This window comes from Tauraco erythrolophus, chromosome 4, assembly GCF_009769465.1.
Source record: "Tauraco erythrolophus isolate bTauEry1 chromosome 4, bTauEry1.pri, whole genome shotgun sequence".
NCBI lineage: Eukaryota > Metazoa > Chordata > Aves > Musophagiformes > Musophagidae > Tauraco > Tauraco erythrolophus.
The window spans coordinates 56,148,025-56,175,837 of record NC_141468.1 but is presented as its reverse complement, the minus strand read 5'-3'; the positions used below and the strand labels follow the sequence as shown (position 1 = coordinate 56,175,837).

The following is a 27,813-nucleotide window of genomic DNA, read 5'->3' as shown; positions in this document are numbered from 1 at the left end:
AACTTCCCTTTGGATTCTCCTCCTAACACATTAAAAAAAACCTACCGAGAGGAGAAGAGGAAGAATTTCAGCATTACCTGGTACCCATGGACAAGAGTGGACTGCATCTCTTTTAAGATGTACAGAAGGTACTGCACTCCCAACACTTCCATGATTTTAGTGAGGGTGTTACGGGCGATGTCCCGTATTTCCTGAAATCTGTTCCTCAGAAACGTGCAGACTTTCAGCAGGATGCTGGCAAGAGAGATAGACAACTTAGCTCACCCCCAAACAGAGCAGAACTAATGTCACTGCTAGCTAAGCAAGCTGCTTTTCAGGGCTGTTTCACAACCAGAGTTATACTCAAAGCCAGCCTCACCAAAAGGCTTCAGTCATACACACACCTACTGCCCTTCAAGACATTTTACCGATTGTCCTTTCTTTCTGTACATTATTCTTTCCCGAGCTCTGCCACCCCTAGCTCTGCACCTTGCTTCTCAGCTCTGATTTTAGTTAAAGATTTACCAAGTTCCTTTCAAACTTATTTTTACAGAAGTCAAATGCTGACAGCGGGGAATGTCACTAGGAAAATGAGTTTCCAAAAAACGTATGTAAGGACTGTTAGGATGTCTCTCTTGGATTTAGCTTTGTATGTAACCACAGCTTGAGAAAGGTGCCTGCACTCATTCGCAGCACAATGGACAGCATTTAAGGAGCTCTGAGGGGATTTACCTTGGCAGATTGGCTTCCATCACTTCCTGGGGAAGACACTGCATCATCCTGACCATTGCAAAAGCTAATGGAATACGAACTACCTCATCATCATTCACAACGTTGGATTTCACAAGCTTGTGTTCCTCATCTCTTTTAACCTTTTGAAGAGAGCAAGACACAACGCGCTTTTAATATACATAAACAAATCCTGCTTTTTCTCAACAAACCCTAGAAGAGACCAACAAGGCAAGCTGCTAACCTCTGCTGACTACAGGAAAAACCCAGACAGCTAAAGGATAGGTGAGATGAATCCCTCTGTTTTCAATACAGAAGCGAAGCTGGGTGCTAGCAAGGGGCTGAGAACTTTTCAACAGGCTGCACAAAGTGACTCATTACACGTGTGTGGTTCAAGCCAGTTCTCAGCAGGGAAGTAAAGACACGATACCCACACTGACAAGAGGGTCTGAAAGTAATCTCCACGACACAACAAAGGAGATGAAGTCTCTTGTATTTTCAGGTGGTCTCTCTCCAGTTTCGTCTATTTTTTTTCTTACGTGCTGCATTTCCACTGGGCTCTGAAGTAGTACCCCAACCTTTATAATAGCAGCACAGGCCTGCAAAACACCCTTCCAATGCCAACTCCTCACCTTTGCAACAATGCACCTGTGCAATTTGGGCAAGATGTTGACTGTAACTGTATCTTGAATATGCCTGATCAGACACTCCAGCTCCTCTTTATTTCGGGGTAAGAAACAAACAGGTTTGGTCACTTGCTCGGTCTCTTCAGATGTCTCAGCTGCTTGCTCAGGTTCTGCTGGCTCCTCAGGGAGATTCTTTCCTTTCTTTTCCTCAACCACCTCCTCTTCCCCTTCACTCTGCTCCAGCTCCATGGCTTCTTCAGCCTCCACCACTGGCTCAAGGTCCATGGCAGCAGCTTCTGTCAAGTAATTGTCAAAAGCACAGGTAAACATAGGATGCAACAAAAACTGAGCCCTTAAGAGAAACTCTTGTGATGGCTTTCTTCTGGACAAAGCTCCTACCTATCATCAGTGACAGCAAACAATCAGTAAGCACCAGAGATGTTTTACAGGGTAGAGAAGTTCTCACATGCCAGTTTCCAATAGTCATCCCTCAGGGACAGGCTTAAAGCAAAGACTAGGTTACTCTTCAGCTGAACTTCATAGACAGGTTAGCAAAGGTCTATGTGCTTGAACCTTAGAGAACTGCCACTCACTCACATTTGAGAATTTCACAAGGCAAGAGGTACTGACAAGCACAGGTGTGAAACATCCTCCTCCTTCCGCAGAATATCCCAAATGCCAAAACATAAGTAACCACACCACTGAAGAAGCCAAAGATATCACTTCTTCCCATGAAATGGCTGGGGAAGCAAGGCGACGACATACAGCACCCTTCTCAGGCTGCAGATTAACCAGCAGAGGAGCCAAAATCAAAGACAAAAAACTCAGATGTGTTGGCAGACACGTGGGTGGAGAACTCCCCAAATTTGCATAAACCCAGCCTGGGCAGTTTGGGCTTATGGAGGCCTGGGATGGAGAGGTAATGTGGAGATGGTTCCCCTTACCTCTCCTCACTTTCTCAACACACAGGAGGACAGTCTGCACTGCTCCTGCAAAGGTCAAGTCAAAGTCAAACTGCCTGCAAGTCAAGTCAAAACTAGCTTCCAATATGCACATTTTAAAAAGCTGGGAGTAACTGATCTCAAGAGTAAACTACTTTGAGCAGTCAGAGGTAGTATTTCTACAATCAGGAGTAAAAAGCTCACCTTGGTTGCCAATGGTCAAAAGCTGTTTTTCAAGCGTTTCATGGTCAAAATGAAAGGCTTCCAGCACTGTCTCTAACAAGCTGCGAAAGGAGAACATGAAGAGAGATCAGCTCTTCACACAAAAAGAGAGGCTGCATAGGCCAACACAATAGGAAATCTTAAAAGCACTTTTTGGAAAACATTAGACTCAGTGACACTGCAGAATAGGGAGGTTTATCCAGAAACAACAACCTAAAAAATAAAAACCGGTTGCTTTTCAGCTAGATGCATTCTGTGACCTAGCTCTGTGAAACCTCACAGACAGTGGTACTGGAGCAATGGAGGTGTCCCAGAAGCAGGGACAGCTTTAAATAAGCAGAAGCTGCTAACACTAGCATGCACTCAGTGAGCCGCAGCGTAAAAAAGTAACGACCTATTAATCCTTCATAGTTGCAGTCTGCAAGGCCATGCCAACTTTCACTAGCATAAACCCACCTCAAAGTCGGCAATCTCATCCCAGGGAAGAGGCTAAAATCCATGTCATGCTCCTTAAGACACTGAATTTTGCTGTAGCAGTCTTTGGAGAAACCTAGACCAACACCACTCACAGTACCTACCTGACTCCCAGCTTCGGGCTGATCTGTCCTGTTTGCAGGACATGAATGAAATGCTTTAAGTGGTACAAGTATGCTGACCATGAGAGATGTCGGCAGGCAGCTCCAACAACTTCTACTGAGGCTGTTACCATGTTTTCATGCTGCCCAAAAGATAGAAATTCAGTTGCTGTTAGCATCCAGGACGAACATGTGTCTAAAGCACACTTTACTCCAAGCAAAAAGAGCCAGAAGAAGTAACGTCTGTCTAGTGGGGATGCTTGGTATTTGGTTCTTTTAGATCTCCTCCTGATCACCAGGTGAAAATAAATAAATAAATAAATCACAGCTCAACAAGCAGATCTCCAGACCCACTTCCTCCAAGTATTTCTGCACACATTTAACTTTTCTCACATAACCAAATCTATGCACTCACTTGTGCGAAGAACTAAAAAACCAGCCAAGACATCTAACTGCAGACACATGGCACATTGCTAAGCTACACCGATCAACTAGAAATACACATCGTTAGCCCATTTCTAATGCGAAATAAAAGGCGTTTGTTTCTTCACCAAGGTTTCAATCAATGTATTTTACCTCCTGTTGGTCAAAGAGCGACTGTAATCACTCTACTGACCAGCACAGTCTGTGTAGTTGCAGGTGCTGGGTCCTGTGCCTAAGCCGTAATTGTTTCAGCTTCAGAAGAATATTTCTGACAGTAAGTGAATTAGACATTCGCTTGGTCTGACACAAGCAGCTCTGCTGTTCTCCTGATAGCGTGCAGTGAACTGTACAGAAGTGTGAAGCCTTGCTTTTCCAAGTTGCAAGTAGAATGTCTATCCACATTGACATTACACATAACTTCACCACGTGTGTTTTCAATAAAATGTATGGAAAGTGACTAAAAAATGTCACCCTTTAATTATAAAGCTACTAATGATTTCAGAGGTTTTCAGCTGATTCCTGCAGTTCCTCCATAACTCCAGAGAAAACAGTTTTTATTCCTACCTCAATTACTAGGCACAGCCTATGTTCCCCATCATACACATTCTGCTGCCAAAGAGCAACTAATCTCACAACTGAACAGTAAGAGAGCAGTTTGGAGGCAGAGGGGAAAAAGTAATAACGTGATTATGAAAGATGCAAACAAATATAACCTCAAGCAGAAAAAAGAAACAAAAAACAACCCCCAAACAGTTAAGAGATCCACCTTTGAGAAACAGGACAGGTTTAGCAGATACAGGATTGGGCCCAGACTGCATCTGCACCTTTCAAACCCTCTTTCTGCCACCTAAAGAAGCAGAGCACTCTTGTCCAAAAGGGAAACACTCACTCCACAAAAATATCAGCCTTTCAAAGTGGTTAGTCTTTTAAGGAGACTAGTATACAAGAAAGGTGAAAATACACAAATGGATGCATCCAATTTAAAAGCCTACCTTAAGCATTTTTTCATTAAAAATGGCAGTAGTAGCATAAGGCATGATGTAGTTCTGCAGGGATTTAGAAGACAGTACAAGATTTTTTTCCGTGAGTTGCTTAGCCAGTTTCCTCAGAGCTCGTGCCCTCCTGTGGATCTGAGCCAAACACGAGAGACAGTGAATGAGGTGGCCCTTGAGTCACAGCTAGCATGAGGGAGCACATACATTCAGCAGTTCTGAAAATGCCTCAGTTTTAATTAATGACATAAATATATTCTGGTCATTTCCCAAGGAAAAGGCCATGACCTTTTCCTTCAGTCTCTGGGCTTTCTCTAGCTTTTTGCCTCAATAAATATTCTAATTCAATGGGACACTTCACTGTAAATTCACAATCATAAGACTGTGCCATCTTCAGGTATCAGACAAGGGAGGCAACTGATACAAGATGAGAAGGCCTGATAAAATTGCAGGGAAAAAAAAATTTAGATCCTACATATAACTGCAGATGTAGCAAAGGCTCCCTCTGATTCCATCTCTGAAAGCAAGACAAACACTGTCTTTTCATACTGCAAGAAAAACCAGGAGACCAGACTTTGTGCAACATTTATGTTACAAAGGTCTGTGAATCAAAAGAGGCTGCAGTGCGTTCAGACAGAGAGTAGCAGGGAACAGGCTATTAAAACCAAAAAGATCTGTTCCCTGCCTATGTCAGCGGGATCCTCAGGACACCGTTGCTAACTGTGGGCTGGGTCACACACAGGTTGTAATATGGAGTTGCCTGCTCGAGATCATGAACAGTCACTTAAAATGTAAGTAATTCTTTTAGCTAAATCAAGAAGAGGTAAAAAACAGTGCTGCTAAATCACACAACCAAGAAATTTCTAAGTAGAAATATGAGTTTGATTTGCAATCACCTACGTGACAACACCCACATACTTCTTTTTTTAAAAAAAACCCAACCTCACCAAACCGGTATCTAATGACACAGGTTCAATTTCTCTGTAAAGACAGTGCATAGATGCTTTGGAAAACACTACCCCACAGTAACATGCTTTTGCTTTGGCAGTGGAAGAGAGGCACTAGGGAATGCCTGTTGTCTTTTACCTGTATGTGTTTCATGTTCTCAAAGAAGTCCATGTCGGGATCATGGCGGTTAGTCAACTGAACCAAATCCCGGAATTCAGGATTTGCTGGGAACGTTTGAATGAGGCAGGAAAGCAATGATGTGTAGTCCTGCTGGATGCTCTGCAAACAGCAAGCCATGAAGGTTAAGTACCCCTAAGAGAGTCTGCTACACACTCCTCAGAACAGCACTGCTGTCATTTACAGACTGTTTCAGGCCATGTCCTATTCTCCAGTAAAAGCAAATACACCTGTGTTTTGGACTGGACACAAATTAAACTCTCCCCTCCAAAGAACGAGCTACAACTGAGAAAAGCTGAACAACGGCAAAGAAACTTAAGACAGTGGAGTTCTATAACTTGTTAGATTTTTATAAGATTTCAAATGCAGGCTAAGTTAGATTACAGTGGGCATCTGCATTTCTCGTCCCAGCAAGAGACTCAAAGAACTCATCTATAAGAAGTCTCGCATGCCCTGGCGTTCTGAAGACACCTGGAGATGCGTAATCAGATAGCACTGCTTTACCTCAGTCTTACTCTTCAGCCCCCTTCTCACAGACTCCAGGAGAGTGTGCTGGATTAGCTCCTTGTAGTCAGCATCTGTGTGGTTGATTTCTGCCAGTCGGCGGATAAAACTGGTCAAGCAAAGGCTTGCGTTGTCACTAAGAGCCATATCCCCTAGCTGAATGGATAAAGAAATTGTATCACGTGAGTCTGGATATGACACCTTTTTCTCCCCAAAAGACTAGACACAACAGTACCACTGGACAGAAATAACAAAGCCTGTAGAGACCAAATAAGTCTTGAGATCCTTCCTATAGAAGTTCTGGCTCTGAATTTATGGCCACCCTCCCAAATAGGAAAAGTCCTTTTAGATTTACCAGCTGGCTCACACAATCAGAACATGCTGCAACAAAAAGAAAAGCAGCCTTTCGAGACTGTAATATGCTTTTTATACAGAGCAAATTGACCAAATGGTTCCAGGGTTCACGGACAGAAAAGTGCACTGTCCTTGAGTGAGCCTTCTTGCTGCACTGTATTTGCCCTTCTGGACACGCAGCTGAAAATGCAAGCGGACAAAAAAACCCCAGGTGTTTGTAAGAAGACTCGAATGTGCTCTCTGAATGTTTTGCAGTGTCAAAAAACAGTCAATGGAAATAATTTAGAAGTTAAAATTCATCATGGACACATGGTGCACAAAGCAAGAGAAGGAACATTCAGCCAACCTGGATGGTATAGAAGCAGTTGTGCATAACAGGGATGAGGAAGTTGATATCCACTGCTTGCATTTCTTTGATGTGTGTTGTGATTGACTGGAATGCTGACAGACGTACATCGAAGTCGATATCATCGAGATGCCGTTGATCAAAGGCATTGAGCTAAGAAAGAGTAACAAGTCATTCACGAAAAAGGCCAGAAACATGACAATATAATGTCGGGGAAAAAAGTGAGCAAAGAAACTGTGCATACCTTAACAACATCAGTAATATACTTCAATTCACTGTCCAAATCAGATAAAGTCTAAAAAGAAACATAAGAGAAAATAGTTTAACTGTTATAGTTGTTAAAAATTTAGAGAACTGAAAACTTTACCACTTCAGACAAAAAATAAAGAAAGCAACAGTATCAATTTTTCTCCTCTTAGAAGCTTAACAAAAGCCATTCTTCCATAATCTTCCATAAGTTGGAAGATGTGTGTTTTAAGTTCCTAAGTTTCTAAATATCTACATCGAGTGTTTCCTGGGTTTTACTGATGAAAAAAAGTTATGTAAGTCACTTCAAAGAAGTACAAAACAGCCTGACTGCTATAAATCTGTGAGAGAAGAATACAAGTAAAAATCATCTTCAGAATGCTGAAAGTCATTCTTATTTCGTAAAGATACAGGATTTGTTACAGATGAAGTGTGCTTTATTTGGCTTCTCTTACACAGAAGAACCCTGGTGATGCTCACATCAACCAGGTTGTAAGCCAAAACTTTCAAAAGCCTTCTTGCAGCTCATTAATTTCTATCATATGCAATTCTGTTATTTTCACTTAACAGATACGTAGACTAAAAAAGTTTTTAAGTTCATATACAACAAAGATAAATACTCCTAATTATTTTGTTGTTCATCTCTTAGAACAAATGAAAAAAGCACAGAAAGACACCTAAAAATGCAATACCTGAAATACCAAGCACAATTTATGTCGAGACAGTTTGTTTTGGATGACAGAAAAAAGCTTTGCCAGTGGTTTGAGAAAGTTTGTAGGGTTTGAACAATGCCTCAGTAAGTTCTGCACTGTCTCCAGAATGTCAATCTCTGTAGCCTGAAACAAACAGAAAACTGTCAATAAATACTGAAAGATTACAAGATTATTTCATTTCCTTGGGAAACATTTCAAGACACAGAGTGAACTTAATTACTTTGTTGTATTTTATTCAGATCACAGATATTGAATAAGAATAAAGAATTAGGAGGACACGCTCAATGCAATCATCAAATCTCTCAGAAGCACTTGCAACCTTTCAATTAGACACAAGCACAGTGTTAGAGAAGAATGCCATCACGATGAAGGCTTCTTGCTTGTGTCTTTCCTCAAATGACTCAAAGGTCTGGAGAACTAATAGAGCTTTAAAAAGCAGCCTTTCTTTAATCTGTGAAACAAACATTAACAGGACCATATACTTGTATGATCTCCCTGAACGGAAATCATATATGGTCTCCTAATGATTCAGAGATTTAAAAACCAAGAATCGTCTGTGAACAACTAAATGATCACCTGCAAAGCAGAAAATACAGGTTACTGCCTAGAAATCCTTTCTGCAAACCTAGAATTTCTCACTAAGCAACTGCACATTTAAAGAAAAACAAGACCCAAGCCTTGATCCAAAGATTCAGGCCATCAAGTTGAATAATCAATAGATTCATTCATTGTAGATGGGACTATATTTCTGAAAACAAGGTTTGGCAGAGAGGGAAACCCAGACAAAACAGTTTACCAGTATCCTCGGTGCTTGATTTTATTTAACAGTTTACAAAAGTCTAAGCCATGGAGAGCTCTGGTTCTTTCAACTGCAGCCCCTATCCTTTGCATGCCTAAGGAATTTAGGATTTTAGGAAGGTTTTAGTTCTGAGATACACTTCTGTATCCACAAGGGGATTCCTTAAGAATGGAAGGACAACAGAATGGAAGCAGGAGATATGGGAGCATGTTAATAGCACTGTACAATGTTCGCCTTTTACGCTGCAACAGAACAATACAGCACTGCCCATTACACAGCATGTACTACATACTCAACCATATGTATTCACGTCCAGACGCCGTGGCTTTGGATTTGAGGTGCATAAAATCCACAGTGAAGAACAACATTTATTTCTAACACAGCAAGAAATTTGGTGGATTGACTACAGTGGCAAAGAAGGTAAAGACTGCACAAAAACTTCTGCAGACCTTCCCCATGAAAAGGGTGAACAGAGCCAACCTGAGCACTGGCATCCCTGCAAAGCACCCAGTGGCTTGTACACGCCAACGTGCAATAGCACAGCATGCCAAGCAGACTACAAACACAAGATGATTTGATTTCAGCCTAATCATGAGAAATGGCAGGTAATCACTAAGGTTTTTAACTGCATCTTAAACAAATCTACTTTATTAAAAGAAAAATGTATGCTTAATAGGAGGAGAAAAGTAATTTCTACTTACCTGCTCCATGTTGCTCTGGTAAAGGAAAGGGAGGAGAAGGCTCACAAGCACTGAATTCTGACTCTTTTCTTGTATAAATTTGCTGATCCTGCACAATGAGACAAGATAATTCACTATTTTATATCAATCCGATCACCAGTACAGAGCAAAGAAGAACTTCATCAGCACTAGTGCTGTATGATAGGACTTTGTCAGCCCATCCATCTGTACCCAAGCTAATAGAGCGTACCCACCAAAATCATGGTATCAGCCCAAGTATTCAGTTCCACGTGACTGCAGGCACTTCTGTACCTTTTCCTCCACCCAAGAGGCACTGGTTTTGAGACCAGCAATAGAAACCACTAGAATCAATTTCTGAAAACTTTTCCCCTCAGTCACTAGCAACTTGCAAGGTCAATGACAGAGCCAGGTATTTTCAACTGCTCTAAATTCAAGTAGTCTGAGACCTAATGTTTTTTAATTTGCAACCTATTACAAAAAGCTTCTTTCTTCCTCCCTCCTTCCGACTTTTTAACTGTTTTGAGCTCTAAAGAATCACTTACTTGGAAAGTATACTCAGCTCTTTGCTGACTTGAGCTCTATACTTCTTCTTTTTCACCTTCTCCACATTTAACATTGTTTTGCTGAAGTACTGAAGTATGGCAGGAACATGAGGGAGAACCAAGTGGCAACCTAGGCTAAGGGTCTCTGTAAGGGATATAACAGTTAGTAACATCCAACTCTGTGCTGCAAGCAACAGAAAGGAGATCCAACCCTACACAGACAAAGAGGGAAATGCAGACAAAGCAGGTTTCATCAGCAGAAGTAAAAAAGTCAACGGAAGCTACGAATGCATAGGGCACCTGGTTGCTGGGAACATGCACCAGCACCTGTTGAGACCAAGTCTAACGTGTCTGAGCTGGGACCAAAGAAAACGCACACAGAAAATAAAAGCTCTTCTCATAGATTTCAGTAACAGCCATGGAAGCGTAGACTTTTCCAAAGATACCGAGGAGGTTCCTCAAAGGTAGTAACCATCTCCTAAAATGGCTGGAGCATTTATGGATGCAGTTTTCTTTATTCTACCACTGACCTCTTGTGCAAATCAGGCACAGCGATAAGTGCTCTCCTTCCCACTACCTTTGAGTGTTACAGATGAAAGATGGCTCCACAGCATCAAGTACAGCACACCACCCTTCCAGTCTATTATCACTCAAAGATAAAAGGAATAAATGGCAGGTCTTTCTTGTCAGGGAGCAGAGACTAAACATCAGTGACACGTGACCATGTGTGCGGGCTTTCATACAAAACTTGATGTTATGCCCAGAGTCAAGTCAGCAATGCAACTCTTAAAGTTACCCTATCATTAAAGCTTCACAGACAAAACAGGTCAAAAACATTTTCCCTCTTCATAGGGAATTTCTCCATGCTCAGGACTCTGACACTCAAACATGGATCTCACCAGTCACGAGACAAGTAGAACTTTACAATTCTTGAGTATGTCAAGACAAATTTGTAAATTGACTTTTCCATCTCCACTGGGATGTGACCTTCCTCAGTATTCTCAGCCAGTGCAAAGACAATCTCAACATAATCTAACACCTCCATCCAAAGCACCCAACAGGCCTCTCACGATTCTTACACAGGCATACCTTCTGTCACATCTCCCGTGACAACACAGTCAGTCACGCTCAAACTGGAAACCTGCTCCGTGGGTTCAAAATCTGGGCTGTTGAGAAGGCTATCAGCTATGTCCATCACAAGACTGGATGTGGCCTCAGACAAATTCTTAGTTGACAGCACAGCAAATACATTTGACAGTATATCACACTCTGGGTGATCTGGCTGCTGCTTGGCCAGCAAGGGGAAATACCTGAGAGAAAGATTATAAAAAAGTTTGGCTGAAAATTTAAGTTCAGAACTTTGTAATTCTTTTGTGCAAAAAGTCACACAAAAAGGTAACGACTGTCTTCTACTTCAAACAAGGAAAAACCGCAATCACAGAATGACAGTGCCATGAAAAATAGAACGAATGGAGGTTGAGAGGTAATCAAGTCCCTTTTCTTGCTTCAAGATAGCATCACCTAAACCTAACCCTTTCTCCACAGATGTTTGTTCAAGTCTTCTGCTAGTCTGCTCCCAACCTAATGATCCAATACTATTTTTTACAGATGTTTGTAAGTTCTTCATGCCTACAAACTACATGTCTTAAAACAGATACTGGATACTCTGGCAAAGAAAAAGCAGTAAGTCTATGGAAGAGGCAAAAGCTGGAATTTGTCACAGTCTCTGCATCAAAAAAAACCTCTCTTAGAACTTTCGGTATCAGAATCTCAGTCAACAGATTCTGTGCTGAACCTGCCTACATTAAAAGAGAAAGAAACGGAACCAAAAACCATGAATGAAACGATACATTGTAAAACTGACTTTCCATCTCCCAAGTCTAAGAAATCATTGGTCAAGACACTGACATGTTCAAAAAAGTCAGTCCTCTTCCTCACTCATCAGCTGGGTTTGGGCTACATATGTGCTTAGTTTTAATATTAAGGAAAAGCAGCCCACTAAAAAGACAGAAATTGCATACACTGGAAAGCTTCCTAACTACATCTAGACTGCTATCAAAAGAATAACAGTCTTTTATAACAGAATAACAGGAAAAAGAACATATGGGTTTTGACACAATTATTCATAACCTATTAGTGTGCTGGTTTTTCCTTGAATTTTGTGTACTCAGGAGAAGTACTTATGCTTCTTTGTGAGGAGAACACTTACCTGGGATTCTTACTCCAGGTATGAATGAGTTTGAGCAGAAAAGTTGGAGAATACTGACTCTCCGGAGCCAATCTGCAGATCTAAACAAGATAAAAATCAGATACCAATGCAGCATGAGTAGGTAAAGCCACTTAAAACCTCATGTCTAAGATAGACCTCACTACAATCTATAGTTTACCATTTTTCAGAAAGTAGTTTCATCATCATTTTTCCAGCTTCCTCAATATTTGTGGAATCACTCTTAGATTACCTCACTCCTATTTATACACTATTCCAGCTACCATTTTGCTCCCTGCTTGAAATTGGCTCCCCATAGAGCCTCACATTTGCCACAGAGACCTAGCAACCTCTTCCAGACATATCTATGAGATCTTAAGCTCAACATCCAAGACTCATTCCTCCCATACCTCCTATGCTCTGGCCGCAGCATCTGCCATTCCAGCATCTGCTCTATGTCTCCATGGCCTTGCTGCTATAAAAACACCTTATCTGCCCAGGGAGAGGCTCGGAGCACTGCACTGCACCCCAGAAATGGGATCTCCTAACAGGGTTCTGTGTCCAAAACAACCCCACCTAAGAGTTTCCCAGCCTAAGCCCCTCACAATAGCTGCTGCTCCTTCACACGACCAGACACAGGCTCCTCTGCCACTCTGCAACCCGACAGGATGCACGCAAGTCACACAGCTGGGTTTCCACCCTGACCACAGCTGGACTGTCAGCCAGGCACCATTAGTGAACACACAGGTAGGGAGGGCTCCAGTGCATTCAGGGGCAAGAGCCAGGATAGTGCATGTGGGGTGTGGACTAGCTCAGTCTGGGCTTAAGACCTGAGTGTAACAGAAAAGAAGGCACGTCTGACCACCACAGCCAGGGTCTTAGAAAGTTGCTTCTCCTGCCCCTAAAAACTGGTAATGTTATTGCTCTGCATAAAACAGCTTTTCTGGATGATGTACATATAAGAGTAAACCCTTAATCCAATCCTTCAGGAATGCCTCTGTGCAGGCTAACGATACCGAGCCTCTGCAGCATACTTCTGTGGTATGAAGAGCAGTGAACTCTAGTTCCAAGTACAACAGGCTTAAAATAATTTACCCTCTCCACGAGTTTTTATACACCTCAGTTCTAGAGCCTTAAAAAAGGAAAGCACACAGCCAAGAGATTCTTCTGTGAAAACCAATCTTCATCAAGTTCACTGGTAGAGCTGCCCTCTAGAGGGAGCTTCTGGATCGTACTACCATCCAAGTTTCAAAACCACCTCTGTCTTTCTGACATCTGCAAGGACAACATGAATTCTAACTATTTAACAACAATTTTACATCTTTTTCATATTTACTCAGTGTTTCCAAACACAATTCTCCTCAAAAGCATTAAGTGGTTTGCTGACTTAAAGCCTGAACCATATGCTTGAACTTCTCTGGGACTGCAGTAATCATTCACTGCTTTGACCACGTGCAACCCTGGTCTTGAAAAGACTCCATGGACAAACCAGGAACATACAACTCCCTGTTGCTCAGCACAGTGAAACACAAAGCTAAAAGCATTTATTTCTGCAGTCCCCCACCACAGGTCCAATAACTGTCACACAGAAAAGTAGCAAAGTGCACTCAGAAGTGACTAGTATTATTTTGCTTCCCTGAAGCATCCAGGGAAGAAGTCTGCTTCTGTGGTTAAAGAACAAAGAAATGGCATCCATTTTAGTCAGATGAATTAATTTGTACTTTAGTCTATGACTTGATTTTTCCAGGACTAATCAGACATGAGCCAAGAAACTGGCCTTGTACAAACACATCACAACGCCAGTATCTGTCTGAGGCCACATCCAATCTTGTGATGGACATAGCTGACACAATGGACTCCAGTGCAGCTGGAGTTCTCTGCATGCTACATGTCACACACAAGCTGTCTGGAAGAACAAGAAATACTTACCTGAGGCCATACCACTGCATGAAAAACCGCATCAATCTCTTCCACACTAAAGCTGTAGGTCTCATAATCAGAAAAAAACTCCACCAGGAGCTTGAGTCCAAGACGTCTCAAACTCTTCAGTGGATTAATCAATCTAGGTTGGACCTGAAAAAACAAAATTAAACGAAATCCCCGTAAGACCTTTGTAGAACAACTACTAGCTACTTGTTCTGAAAGTAAATATAGCAAGTCATTGACAACAGATACAACCTTTGCTGGAACTATCACAATGTTCTTCTGTTTTCTCCTGTAACTTGCTCGCAGTAGCAATCTACCTCTCACAGCTGACCTAAATTTTATTAAAAGGTGCCTGTTCCTGCACTGAGCCAGTTACACAGGACTCCTTCAGCTCACAAAAGTCTATGCTGGCAGGTCTGAAGTAGCATCTGCCCTTTTTGGACAAAACACAGAAAGCTACACCACATGTCCAGCCCTGACATTTAAATAATTCTGTTTTGCACAGGAAAAGACCCAAATCAGCTCTTGAAAGTGAAGTTGTACTTTGCACACTGTGATCTACTGGGAACAAAAGAAATCAACAGACAAAGAGAAGGAAAGGAATAGAGAAAGAAAGAACGTGAATCACCTCCTCCGATGGCACAGTGGGGGAGTACAGCATTTGGTTACAGGAGATTGCTTCCTGTACCCATTTAGCGGTTACGTTCCATAGCCTTTCTTGGGGAAAACACTTCAGTAAGAAAATCAGCCACACAGCTAATCATGAAGTTATTCATGAACTGCTGCTTGACTTGAGCAACCTAAATCATTTTCATACTGTGCAATGCAACCCACAGCACAAACACATGAGGTAGCTTCACAGTGCAGAGGTACTGAACTCCAGTCTCAGGAACAAGAGTCACATCAGAGCAAATAAAGGCTGCTCTCCAAGACTGGAGATATGTCCTCAGTTCCTCAGGGTCTCCAGTACATATCATGATCCACCACACAGAATAAACATTTGTATCTCTTATTTTGCAAAGCAGCTTTGGTGTCAAAGCCTCACTGAGAAACATTAACATAAGATACCTATGGACTTCTGAAGACATTACTCTGTACCATGCAACACACTTTTATACTCCCTTTGCACCCAAAATCACAGGTAAAAAGACAAAGAGGAGATAGTGGAAAAGAAACCAAATGTCCCCTTGCCCAGGACCTCCCAAGCTGTGCTGAACATGTTCTAAAGGTGTGCAGTCAGCCTCCAGGCGGCAAATGAGCTGCATGAAGGGCCAAAGCAAGCACAAACCAGGCTGCTATTGCTAATGGTGACCCTCAAACAAAATAATTTTGAGTCTCCCACTGTTCAATTGCCCTAAGAGCAGTCCTCTGAGATCAAGTCTTTGAGAGGACAAAGAAACTCAATAATGAACGCAATGAACAGGAAACGGTAAATGAGTAACTTGGCTTAAAACGGTCAAAGTTGATGTTTAACTCTCCAGGCAGTATCAGCATGCAATAAATTACTCTCAAACTCCAAGAACATCTTCTAATCATTAGCCAAGATAAACAGATTTCTCACACTCTTCCTTGAGCTTTTAACATCTCACAAGCTAATGAAGTGCTAAATTAAGTTTAGACGAATGACAGACTGTCACTCCACGCATTACACAATGATGATAGGATTACCATAGTAACCCTAGCAAAATGTGACTATCCCAGCAATGAATGAAGCAGCTTTTAAAACTCCTTTCCCAGTTTAAAACATGTAGACACATGCAATCCATTGCTTAAGTCGGACTCTGAGATGCTGCTGTCCTAAAATTTTCTCATCCCCTTCATAAACAAAGACAGTTACAAGGTTTTGTGCAGCCTGCAGGCAACTATGGGACCTCGGATGCTGCCTGACTGCAAGGGCTTGCTTTGTTTGATGGATTGTTTTCAAGGCAAGTTCTAACCTCCAATGCTCACAGACAGATCTTGGCAAGAACACGCACACGGCCACAGAACATTCATTACCTAAAATCACTTGCTCAGTCTATCATCACATAATTCCTTTCAACACACCACTTCCTCAGTCTATCATCTCATAATTCCTTTCAGCATTGCAATGATGATGATGATGATGACTGTGCAGTTTGCTTGTTTCGCACCTAATATACAATCAGGCTCTGCAGCAGACCAGACTTGAGCTTTCCTTTTCCTCTTTAGATTAAAGCCTGCAAAAGGCACTGGTTTCAGGAAGATAGAAAAGCCTAGCTCAGTGTCATAGCTTCCAAACAGCTGTCAGCAGACCCCCTGAGCTAGCTGGGCTAAAGCTCAGGGATCTCTGTGCTGCTCTCCTGCACAGGGCAGCAGTAAGCCAACATGCCCCATCTTTAGGTACAGCAAATCTTTAACAGAATGTTTTCCTCATCTGACCCTCTCTGCATGTACAGCTATTGCACAGCAAGGGAAAAAACATTCCCAGTGCTCTGCAGATACCTGGCTGAGACCCAAATTGTGACACTGGTTTAGCATGACTACTCCTGATACAAAGCTGAACATGCTTCCAGCATGCTGAAGGCTCTGTGTCCCACGACAGGAGACAATCACTGTAGATGATCACTGTGATCATCGACAATGCTGAGCTCCCCTTGGGGTCTAGCACTGCAACAAAACACCTCAAAGACAATTTTTGCTCTAAAGTCCTCAGGCAAGGAACTTTTAAATCCTCTCCTTCCCCTGCTCAAATGTTTTATATGTGCAGTCAAGAAACTACATCTTTAAGGCCAATTTCAACTTCCAGCCATAAGATCTTGTTACATTCTTAAAAAAAAAAAATCACTTAGCCCTCCGTCATACCCATCTCTCCACAGAGCAGATAGGTAGCAACACACAGAGATCACCTCCAACTCTCTCTTCAGTAACTCAAACAAAAACGCAGTCCAAAGCAGCTTTCTAAATACATCAACTCTGCCTGTACTGCCTGAGCCGTGTAGCACTTTCAGACAAACATTGCTGGCCTCTTATTTTGACAGACATCTCTATTTTGACCAACCTTCACTCCATGCTGGCATTAAACTTATCTTTACCTGAATCAGTGAAGGTGTGTGTACATCTGCAAGCTAAGGAGAGGAGGAGGGAAAGGAATTTCATTTATTTACAGGTTTGTTTGTATATCTTTTGCATGTATAGTACCTTCTCTCTTTGCTGGAGGATGCAGGATACCACAGCTGTCATGCAGAGCAGAATCTGCAGAATTTCAGGCAGGTACTGATGGATCAAGTGTCCCATGTTTTTCAACACAACTTCAAGACCGTTGAAGAGGCTATGCTGACGACCAAGAGGCAAGACTTTAGCTAAATCCAACTCTGACATACTTCGAAGCACCGCAGTCTGGCAAGGTCCTGTGATAGGCAAAGGGAGAAGTAGAGAACCACTACCAACACCAATTTTCAATGAAAAACAGTATAATCTAGCCCTAAATTACAGATCTTCACATTCAGCTTTTTAAATAAGGACAGCTCTGGGTTTCCATCTCCCTGTGACACTCAGCTGTCTCCCACCGCTACAGTATCAGAGCACTTTACAACCTCTGTTTGATGCCATCATACGAAGGCTAGCCTGCCAGCGATTGCTCATTCCTGGCCTGCTACACCTTACTGGCACAGCTATGGCAAGTCATTCAGTTTTTCTGACCTTGAACCTGTAAAACAGAGCAATTGTGCTTTGTAAGGAAAAGCTCAGGGGAATCCCAGTCCTTATCAAAAGTTTATTTTCATCCTTCCAAGGCCCTGTTAAGAGAAAAACTGAAGCACATAACAGTACTAAGTGTATTTATCCTCCCACACCTCTACAGGTCAGGAAGTACCATACCCTCAGGTTCTACTGCCTGTACCTACCATTACTGAACTGCTTCACAGCTTCAAAGAGTAGATCCAAGAACATCCGTATCTCTTCTGGCAGTGAGCCGGCAAGAAATCGCAGAACGATGGACATGCGAGTGCCCGCTGAAGACTTGCCCTGTGTTTTGCTCCCTGTTTTATTTCTCATTCTGCCATAGAGAATTCTTCAGAGCCAAAAAGAGGTTGCATTAGCTTTCAGCAAGTCACCTGTTTCCTAGCCTCTTATTCTGCAGGAGAAACTCCATTTAAACACATTCTCTAGTGAGAATAAGCTGAGTGGAAGTCTCCCCTTCAGGGTCTCTGCTGAATTACTACACATTGCCCCAAATCATCCCAGTGAAAGATCAGCTTCTGCTACTATAATAGAAGCTTTGCTGGAGACTTCAGGTATAAAACTGGTTATCTGCATGACAACTTGCATCACTGTATCTTAATAAAAATAAGTGGCAATACCAGTGAACTGAAATGTTCTCACAGTTCTTTGTAAGCCTTAGCAGAAACTGCATTTACCAAAATGCTGTTTTTAATTAAAAACACCATTTGCACAAAACGTTACATAAATGCATTAATAAGAAAACCATACAAAAATCACTAACTAAGTCGTAAAACCATACCACTAACCACAGGTTTATCTCAACTGTTTAAAATGAGAAGCAGCAGCAGCATGACATCTCTGCTCACAGTACTTTGATGTGAAACTTTCTAACTTGTGCTTCATGACACACCTCATAAGAACAGGGATGAGATCTGGTCGATGCTCCGTTTTTACTACTGCGGTCTCCTCAGAAATACTGAAATGGACTATTTCTTCCTTAAAATTCTTGTCCTCCAGTAGCCTTTGCAAGTTCTCCCTGAGTAATAAACATTATTTAAGGGAAGGTAGGGGTTATAAGAATAAACAAACACACACACACACATCTGTATCTAATTACCTACCTATTTAATCTATGCTGTATACAAAACATAAAGTACTATGTTCCCAATCTTTTAACAAAAAATATTTTAAAAGCTAGCAAATTCAAGCTAATTATGTAGTAAAGTACCTCCTGGACATATTCTGAAGAGATTATGCAACCACAAACTACAGTTTTATGCTGTCACTTTCTCTAGGTGGTCATAAATCACCGGTACAAAAGACCTCTTTGAAAATGATGCAACTACTAAGCACACAATATTCTGGGATAGAATGAAAGTTCTGCCATTTTCCTGTACACAAAAGAGAGACACTGACCAACCTCAAGACCTTATTTCCTGTTTTAGATAGCCAACACACAGCTGGCTAGAATGAAAACTTATACATATGTCTTCAATAAATACAGGAAAGACTTGTCGGAGAAGTTTCCTGGCTGCTACATGGGAAGCACCTGTGCCTTGTCGAGACAGGTGCTGCGAGTCACATTGGTCAGCCGGAGACCACGTGACCTATGGGAGGCTTAAAGGCGGGGCACTCCCCTCAGGGAGGGGGGCAGTTCTCTCCTGGAGATTGGAGAGGTAGGAGCTTCCCGGAGAGTGGTGTATTGGAGCTCTCGGTTGAATAGCCTTCTGATTGAGAGAGCAGTAAGTTGAGGCTCTCTGTTGGATAGCCTTCGATTGGGTCCATTGGGATTGAGACCCTTAAGAGTTGAGATAAAGCCTTCTGATATACGAGGGGAATCACAACGGCCTTTTGGGTTGTGATTCCTAAAGACGAGATACCAGCGGTCCACGACAAAGACTCTCTCTTTGAGGCAACTGACCCTAAACAGGCTTCTGATATGACAGCAGGCTTGTTCGCCAGTGATAAATTAATTAAAAGCTTTTACCTGTACAGCAGTAGATGAGGATGCTTGTATGTCATTATACAGTCAAGAGCTATTCTCTGTACATTCTGGTCTTGATGGGAAAGTAACTGGAAACAACAAAAGAAAGAAAATGAGTCCCTACCTAAAAGACAGAAGTGCTTACTGAGAATAGTGAAACAACCCAAAGGCTTCGAGCTCAAGTAGGTTTTGGATTAATTTATCAAAATGGAAACAGAATGTATGTGTTGTCAGTATAAAGCCAAAACATGAATACACAACTGGCAATCATAAAAAGCAGATGTGGTTGCTGGTAATTCATATATACTTTCCCTCCAACCTACATAGGATAGTTATAATATTTTTTTTTTCTTAATTGTCTTTCGGACCAATGTCAGTTTGTATTTTCAACCTCCAAAACCAGTTATTAGTTGTGTATCGGGCAAGACTGGATTAAAAAGCAGGCTACCCAAAACATCCCAAGACACATGTATTTCTTTCCTATGGCAAACACAAAATACTGCCAAGACTTGATCGCAAAGTCTCACTGAGATTTGCCCTTTCTTGAAGATGATTCCTCATAACCTAGGCACTAAGAAATACAGACCATTTGCCCAAGCGGCATCCATATCAGTCTCTCAATCTCCTACCCAACAGCACAGGCTAGAATCATCAAAGGTCACTTCACCGTGAGGTCCCTAAGCCAGATGGACACACCAGCCATGACAATACATAGGCTAAGACAAAGAAATGGCAAACAGTAAGTGATTAAGTAATTTCTCCTCTTATGTCAGGCTGTTCTTCACACAGTTTGACCTATATACATCTGTTCAATATTTTCCTAAGTATACAGGCAAGAAAACACATGGACCAAATCTTTTCCTAAGGAAAACTTGGAAGTTGACTGAAATAAGAGTGGGTGTTCATTAGAGATTCTTAAATCTGGGGACTAATGAATGGACCCTCCAACTCCCACACCGGGTGCCAGGTAAAATCCAGGGAACCACCAGGTTTGTACCATTTAATACAGTTCTACAGCCCAGTGACCACAGCCTCAGATAATACAGACTTGGAACAATTAGAGCAAACCCCAACAATCTGAACAAATCCAAAAATCAGGAACCAACCAAACCCAGTAAAATCAATAAAATATCCATTTAAGGAGCATAGGATAAAGACTTAGCATCCCTCTTGAGAGTCACATTTTTGACAATTCCTTCAGGGAAATCCCTCAGAAGGAATCTTATCAAATTGAATATTCTTCAAGAAGAAATTCTGTTTTCTTTTTTTGATGCAAAATGATCTGTTGTTCAGACTGACCACACTCTTTGTAGACAAAACACTGTAGGACTAGGACAAATCTCCTCAGGTCTTCCCCAAGCTTTAGATCCAAAATCCTCTTCCAGATCCTGCTATGCAAGTGGGACAGACTCCCTCCACAGCTGCTCTTCCACCATGCCAAAGACAACTACTTGTCTGCTACCAGATCAGTTTGCATGAGCCGCTCCTGGCAAACAGTCAGCTATCTCAAGCAGGTCTTTGCTAAAGGGGAACATTTCAAGTGAAGCCTGCTTGGAAGCCCTCTCAAGGACTGCTCCTTTTTCAGCTATCATGACTGGGTTCAAAAAATGACAGGTTTCTGCAATCTCAGACCCTGCACTCAATGAGATCATTTATTAGCAATAGTTCTAAAAGCCAGCAAATAGCATCACCTGGGTATATAACGCGTTCAACTTCTGCTCCAGATACAATGCACGAGGATTTGAGAATTTAGAGAAAACTTGTAAGTGAGCTATTAGTTGCCTGTAAAACAAAACAAAACAATCATTTTTCAAAATGACCAGAAGAGACAATCCTGCATTACCATAAACAAACAGGGAACTTCTCTTAAAATCAATTAACAAGAAAGAAAAAAAACCCCAAACAACAGGATCCCAAGCCTATAGGCCTCCATTTCAGTGACAAAGCAAGAGGTATCCAGTTCCCTCTCCTAAGCAGCTCCTTCTAGATGTCACTTCACTGCACAGAGAAGGCCATTTCCTCAGTAGAACTAGATGGGCTCAGCTTTTGATGAGAACGGATTAAAAACAGTCAGGGTGCAGCTTATTTCCCTCTGCCAGCCCAGCTTGGAACATCAAACAGGTGAATTTACCTCTTTATTTATTCATGTGTCCTTAACTGGTGCTCATTTCTCTCCTATCAACATGAAGGGGCTGCATTTAGCCACAGAATGTGCTGGACTTAAGCTGGACTGCAAGCACAGATGGGAGTGAGTTCTTCTAGAAGTGGCTGTGTCACCCCACATCTGCCGCACCTCCACTTTGTGGGAGGGGAGAGAGGTGACCAGGATGAGAAAGGTGTGAGACCTCCTCTACCATATACGCTGTGGGGCTGGCAGAGGCTGTCCTCATCCAGCTGGTCTGCCTGGTAGCTCACACCGAACTCTCCGGACACGCTCCTCCGTGGCTGGGTTCAGCCAAAGGACGAGCACAACTCCTTCCGGTGGTGCCACGATGCGCTCGGGGCAGGCTGAGCCCTCCTGCTGCTCCAGCCAGACCCCGTGCGCTGCGGCACGGGCCCAGCTGCACCAACTCTCCAGGGCAAAGATGAAGGGAGGTCGCTGCAGAACTCATTAACATGCCTCCGGCAAATCTTTTACACCTTTGTTACTGCTACCAGGAAGTAATGTTTCTACTTAAGTACAAGAACATTCTGAGATGGATGTTAAAAAAAATAAAATAATCTTGGACCTTCATTGTATTTTAATTGCTGCTAATTTGCAGATACAAGTCAGAATCTGGGAACAAAATGAAACACCTATAGGACACTTGAGGTTAAATAACAATTCAGGTTACATATCAAATACTTGTCGTGTTCCAACACACAGGGTGACGTTTTGAAGTTCTCTGTCACTAAAAGGGCCGCCCTTTGCAGAAAACGTAGCATAATACAAATCTTTGTGATGTATTTGTAATGGACATTGGACAAGAGGTCATCAGGGTAAAAAGACTCTGATTAGAGAAATTGTGGAGAATTCAAGCAGAGAGTCACTTTCTCCATGTATTTAGCACTGCAAACAATGACATTACAACAGCATGTAACTTCAGTTGAAAACACCACCAAATAAAAATCTTCATCCCTAAGACCACCAGGGCCAAGACTTGTAACAGGCAGGCAATGGCAGAATGCCAACACTAAAATACCTAAATGAATAGTCTCATTTTTCAAAATGTTTGGCAATATCCACTGTTTTAAAAGACCAACAGATAAGCCAGGGGAACGCAGGTACAATGGCCCCCAAAAACTTCAGAATGGCTTCAGAATACCACATAGTTTTTGCTTAGAGTAACACAAACCACAGACCGTCAGCAGATAACGAGTTAATGATAAAGCCTGGGCAGGGTCTTTGGATGTTTAGTACTGTGCAGGCAGTTCCTGACTCTAAAGTGCTTCTAATACACTGAAAAAATATGAAGTGCAAGCAAAAGAAGAAAAAGAACTCTATATAAAAACATTGCTTTTATCTCAACATGAGCTGCTGAATTTGCCTTTCTGTGAAAGCACTAGCAGAGTAAAACTAAAAGTACTTACTTAGCAGCAGCTCTTCTGGTTTTCTTTTTTGGTAGTCCTATAGTAATTGGTCCCCCTTCTTCCTTTTCTTCTTCCTCCTCCTCCTCCTCCTCTTCCATAGCAGCATCATTCACTTCTTCACCCAGTATTTCTTTTGCTGCTGCTGTACCACTAGTTTTCTTTCTAAGATCCTGAGATGGAGCCACTAATGAATCTGCTGGGTAGTACTCATTTCTGTGGTTAAAAAAAAAAAAAACAAATGAGGAGGAATGAATTAAGCAGTATAGCATTTTTCAGGGTTTCAGGGCAAGAACAACTAAAAACTCCACAATCCACCATTCTCATTATTAATGGCACTGTGTCTCGGGACACTATATGGCTAAAAATTCCCAAAGAAGCATATTTCAGCACATATACACCTCTTTGCCTACAAGTTGCAGAGATATAAGGCAGTCACCAAATAAACTAACGGAGACTGGAGGTACCTGGTGCAGAGAAGAGAGACATGCATCACTGAATTACTAGAGGTCTGTAAAGAGGTTACATGGAGGACATAGAGGTTGTGTTTGCTTGAGTACAGCAGTGTGAGAATAAGTGAGAAAACTAATCTACTACAGTATGGTTCAATTTTTCCAGGAAGGTAAGCAAAATGTAGGTTTTCTAATCACAGAAAAGGAGTATCAGAAATCTGCCCCTGCCATGAGATCACATCTACCTCATGCACATGCACATACTACCTGATATGTGCACGCATGTAAGCGCACCACTGCGCTCCCTCCAGGGGCAGGAAATTGAATCAGCCTCTAACAAAACCAGTTGTTTTCCCCATCTTGGGGGAAAATAGTTTCATCTTCTGTGATTCCAAATTAAAATGTATTTTCATTTTTAAAAAAGGGAACTTTATTTCCACTGAAATCAATACCTAATGAAGCAACGAGGCTGTGGCAGCTGCGACAACAAATAAGAGATAGAGCAGCAGAAACATACTGCCACTTTCATTTCAGCCTGCTTCTTGTGTGTTGTTTCTAACAGAATCCACATTTCAATAAAAAGGTTATCTTTACTGGAAACAGACATCTCATCACTGATGCACTCAAGAAATAAAAGTCTATAATGGGATAGCCATAGCCTTAAATCTCAGCAACACAGTGAAAGCAATGTGTCCTCTCAACTAAAAATAAACCTTACTTACCTAATAAATCTCAAAAGAAGTGGGGAAAGTTCCCGTGACCTAGGCTCCACTCTGTCTGGAAACTTATCCAGTGCTTTCCACAGTAGAAAACGGAAGTTTGTGTGGTCCAGCCGCTCGCTGCAATCTGTTCTAGTCCTTAGCTGCTCCAGGAAGACAGTCCCCACCCCTCCTTCTGGCATATTTTCACTTTCTGCTTCAGCAATGCTTTCCTCCTGTTCATCTAGTTCATTTTGCAGCTCCATTTCTATAGAACAGATGAAGAAAACCTCTTCAGGTTACTTCATAATCACCAGGACTGAGGGATCAGTCCTCCACTACAAAAATAATACTTTTGGGGACATGTACCTATTTGGACAACTGTGTTTAACACTGACTTGAAAGACTCGCATTCCTTCAAAAATATTTTAGGACACCTTACAGCCCTGACGCATCTCAATTAAGCTCAGTTCTCTCGAATAACAGAGAAGCCCACAAATGGCTGCACGCTCATGGGTCTATCATGAAATCATATATTTCGTACACCCATAGGTAAACCTCAAGAGCACACCCAACAAAGACACTGACTGCAGGAATTCCACTGAATCTATGGAGCAGAAAGATGGTCAGGTCTATTATACAGGTTTTGTCATTGTTCCTGATCCATCTGGGCAGAGCTAGATTTAAGCAGAGATGAAACTGTTGCATGGCTTCCCATAACCTGCAACTCCCTCCTGTGAACACAGGTGTCTTTTCCATTTAATTCTCCATGTTTAGGACAGAAGGAGTCACGGTTTTCTCCCAAGCCTCTCCATTTCTGCCCTGGACATGACACTGGTAGTCAAGAGCCCTGATTCTGAATTCCCTCATCACACATAGATTTGGAGCACAAAAAAGACAGTCAAGTCATTCACAACTGGCTGGGATACTGTCATAACAACTTTTAAGAGCTATGACTTACCAGCATAGGTAGCAGCTCTCTCCAAATGTTCATATAAGACTTTCCAGAACTGTTTATTCTCCATTTCCTTCGCATGAGAACTAACAAAGCATAAGACAGCAAGAAATTAAAAGGAAAATAAAAAAAAGCCAGTCATCACTAGGCAAGCTGACAACTAAGTAGCTTTGATCACTGCTTTAATGTGGGTGTCCAAGTACAGGACATCTGCACAATACAGCTGTAGCACTTCTTTGCCTTTACTCATGGATCCCAAATGTCAATTGTTATTAAAATAATCTGGTTGTATCTCATGACTTCAAATGAACTCAAATTGAGTAAAAATTTCTCAAGCTTTATACTGACTTCTGTACAGTAACATCATATAGAACCAAAGGAAGAATTAGCATGGATATGTCTTTTGAAGAACTGGTTTAATTTTTTTTTATTAATTCATTAGCTTGAAGGGGTAAATGCCATCCTTTTGAATCACACAACAGAGGAGAAAAACCAAGAAGATAAAGTCATGCTGAAAGCAGACACTGATTTTGGTATTTAGATCAGCTGTCACCATGGTAAGCCTTCCCTACTCTTTAACAGGATTTAAAGGTTTTCCAGTAAGGACAGCAAAGTCAGAAACGGGGAAAATGAGAGGGACTTCTTGCTCCTTTAAGCATTTGTGAAAAACTAATCAAATCCTGCTACTTTTGACTCAAAACTCTGATGGTATTTGACAATATTTGTTGCAACTTCCCTTTAATAGAAAGAAAAATCAGAAACTAAAATTAAAAAGAGTCTACACAGGTTGCAATTTATTTGAGAGATTAAATTATTCACATGAACATTCCTATGCACAGCTCTCTCTAAATCGGACATTTTTACCTCAGCTCTTTGTTCACAGAACAATAGAAGGAATTGTTCTGCGAGATCACCACAGATTGCAGCAATCAACCGCATATACTCACGTTATGAGTTCAATTACAGGATCCCAGAGAGGGCTGAAGTTAATATAAAGCATTCCCAGTAAATACCGAAGAGGCACCTAGAATGACATATAAAACCATCTTGTTGAGATGTAAAAAACAATACTTAAAGACCAACCAACCTCCTCTAACCTTTCTTCCTCTCAAAGAGGAAACTTTGATCAAAGAAGTTCTCAGAAGTACTACAAATAACGAGGCAAGTCAGACACATCATCACTCCTTGCCTCATAGCTGCATGAGGAAAACTAGAGCCCATTTATTGTAAACTGCACTGAGATCTTGTCACGACACCTACATATCCATATCACGAATATGCAAAAACCAGTTCGGCACAGCAGATTATCTGGATTACCTGCCTCCCTCTCAAAATTCAGGACTGCCATAGTAGCATTACGGACCTCAGAATGAAGAAAGTTTGCCCTGAGGAGTCTTCACTGCATTAGGCCTAGAAGCATGTCCTCTGGACTAGCTCCTTGCTGACCTATACGTAGTAGGACTGACCTACAACCCTTCCTCACTGAAGTTACAAGTCAAGGTAAAAAAAATTAAACAGGTACAGTGATAGACACAAAAATAATAAAAAAAACCCTCCCATCAAATCCATGACCATTTAACTAGTAAAACTGTGACCCTTCCAACATCTAGGAAGTGAGGCTCCCTTTAGCTCAGCAGCAGTGAAGATTCAACAGTCAAAGGCATACAAGATTTTTACCCTAGGCTCTCCTGTGGCCAATGGGGGCTCAACGTTCAACCATGCTGAGGGTATGGCAAGGTTATGATTTTAAATTTGCATATGACTTACTTCCCCCTGGAATCATTTGTCTTCCCTTCCATGATACCGAAACCTGGTTAATCTCATTGTGGGCCATTTATCTGGCTAGCATTATTGTTCTATCAAACATTCAAGAGAACATAATAGTCACAAGGACAACGGGAGGCGTGATCTCTACTAACAAGTAAGTTTTCTAAAACCTAATCTGGGAGATAATTAATTTTTTGATGAAGCCTTATTAAAAACTCTGCAATCCATGTGATAGAATAAGAACATTCTCTTGGAATAAAAGAATAATAGAATGTGACAACTGCTTTTTCACAATAACTACTTACCTCCTGCAAAGATCCACTTGGTATTGCAGACTGCACTATATCACACCTTAGTTTCCTCAAATGGAGAAGTTTCTCTCTGTAATCATTCACTGTTGCTGGCACAAGTTCTGCTTGGAGCAATGTGGCAAATACTGGCTGGAGCTCCCCAGTGCCATCACTCTGAACAAACAAGTGACATGCGTTAAGAGTATCCTTTTCTCACTGAAAGGTATTTTAACAAAACTATAGAGAGTCCCAGCCATTTTGGATGACAGAACAAAGTCAAGGGGCTTGCTCCAGTTTCCACCGCTTGGGGATTACAACTCACACATTTGAAAACATTAGGAGGCAGGAGGACAAAGAGATAGAACTGGAATGTGAAAGAACAAAAGCAGAGGACAGCCTCTGCCACACGTGCTTTGTTTGTGTGAAGTTCACACACGACACGAAATGCAGATGGCTTTGAAATGTTAAAT

General features: G+C 41.7%; 1 protein-coding gene across 1 annotated transcript in view; it reads right to left on the bottom strand.

Annotated features, from left to right (window-relative positions):
- Nucleotides 1-27,813, bottom strand: part of UTP20 (UTP20 small subunit processome component) — a 63,976-nt gene that overhangs the window by 17,711 nt on the left and 18,452 nt on the right. The window contains 26 exon segments of the mRNA XM_086610958.1: nucleotides 78-234; nucleotides 712-851; nucleotides 1,341-1,630; nucleotides 2,480-2,559; nucleotides 3,076-3,215; nucleotides 4,488-4,625; nucleotides 5,574-5,714; nucleotides 6,117-6,272; nucleotides 6,817-6,969; nucleotides 7,061-7,111; nucleotides 7,755-7,898; nucleotides 9,276-9,363; nucleotides 9,818-9,962; nucleotides 10,907-11,127; nucleotides 12,027-12,106; nucleotides 13,953-14,096; nucleotides 17,109-17,317; nucleotides 17,813-17,979; nucleotides 18,541-18,666; nucleotides 19,618-19,703; nucleotides 21,306-21,396; nucleotides 23,185-23,397; nucleotides 24,356-24,599; nucleotides 25,293-25,372; nucleotides 26,234-26,310; nucleotides 27,359-27,517. Coding sequence (XP_086467084.1) covers nucleotides 78-234; nucleotides 712-851; nucleotides 1,341-1,630; nucleotides 2,480-2,559; nucleotides 3,076-3,215; nucleotides 4,488-4,625; nucleotides 5,574-5,714; nucleotides 6,117-6,272; nucleotides 6,817-6,969; nucleotides 7,061-7,111; nucleotides 7,755-7,898; nucleotides 9,276-9,363; nucleotides 9,818-9,962; nucleotides 10,907-11,127; nucleotides 12,027-12,106; nucleotides 13,953-14,096; nucleotides 17,109-17,317; nucleotides 17,813-17,979; nucleotides 18,541-18,666; nucleotides 19,618-19,703; nucleotides 21,306-21,396; nucleotides 23,185-23,397; nucleotides 24,356-24,599; nucleotides 25,293-25,372; nucleotides 26,234-26,310; nucleotides 27,359-27,517 — 3,720 coding nt within the window.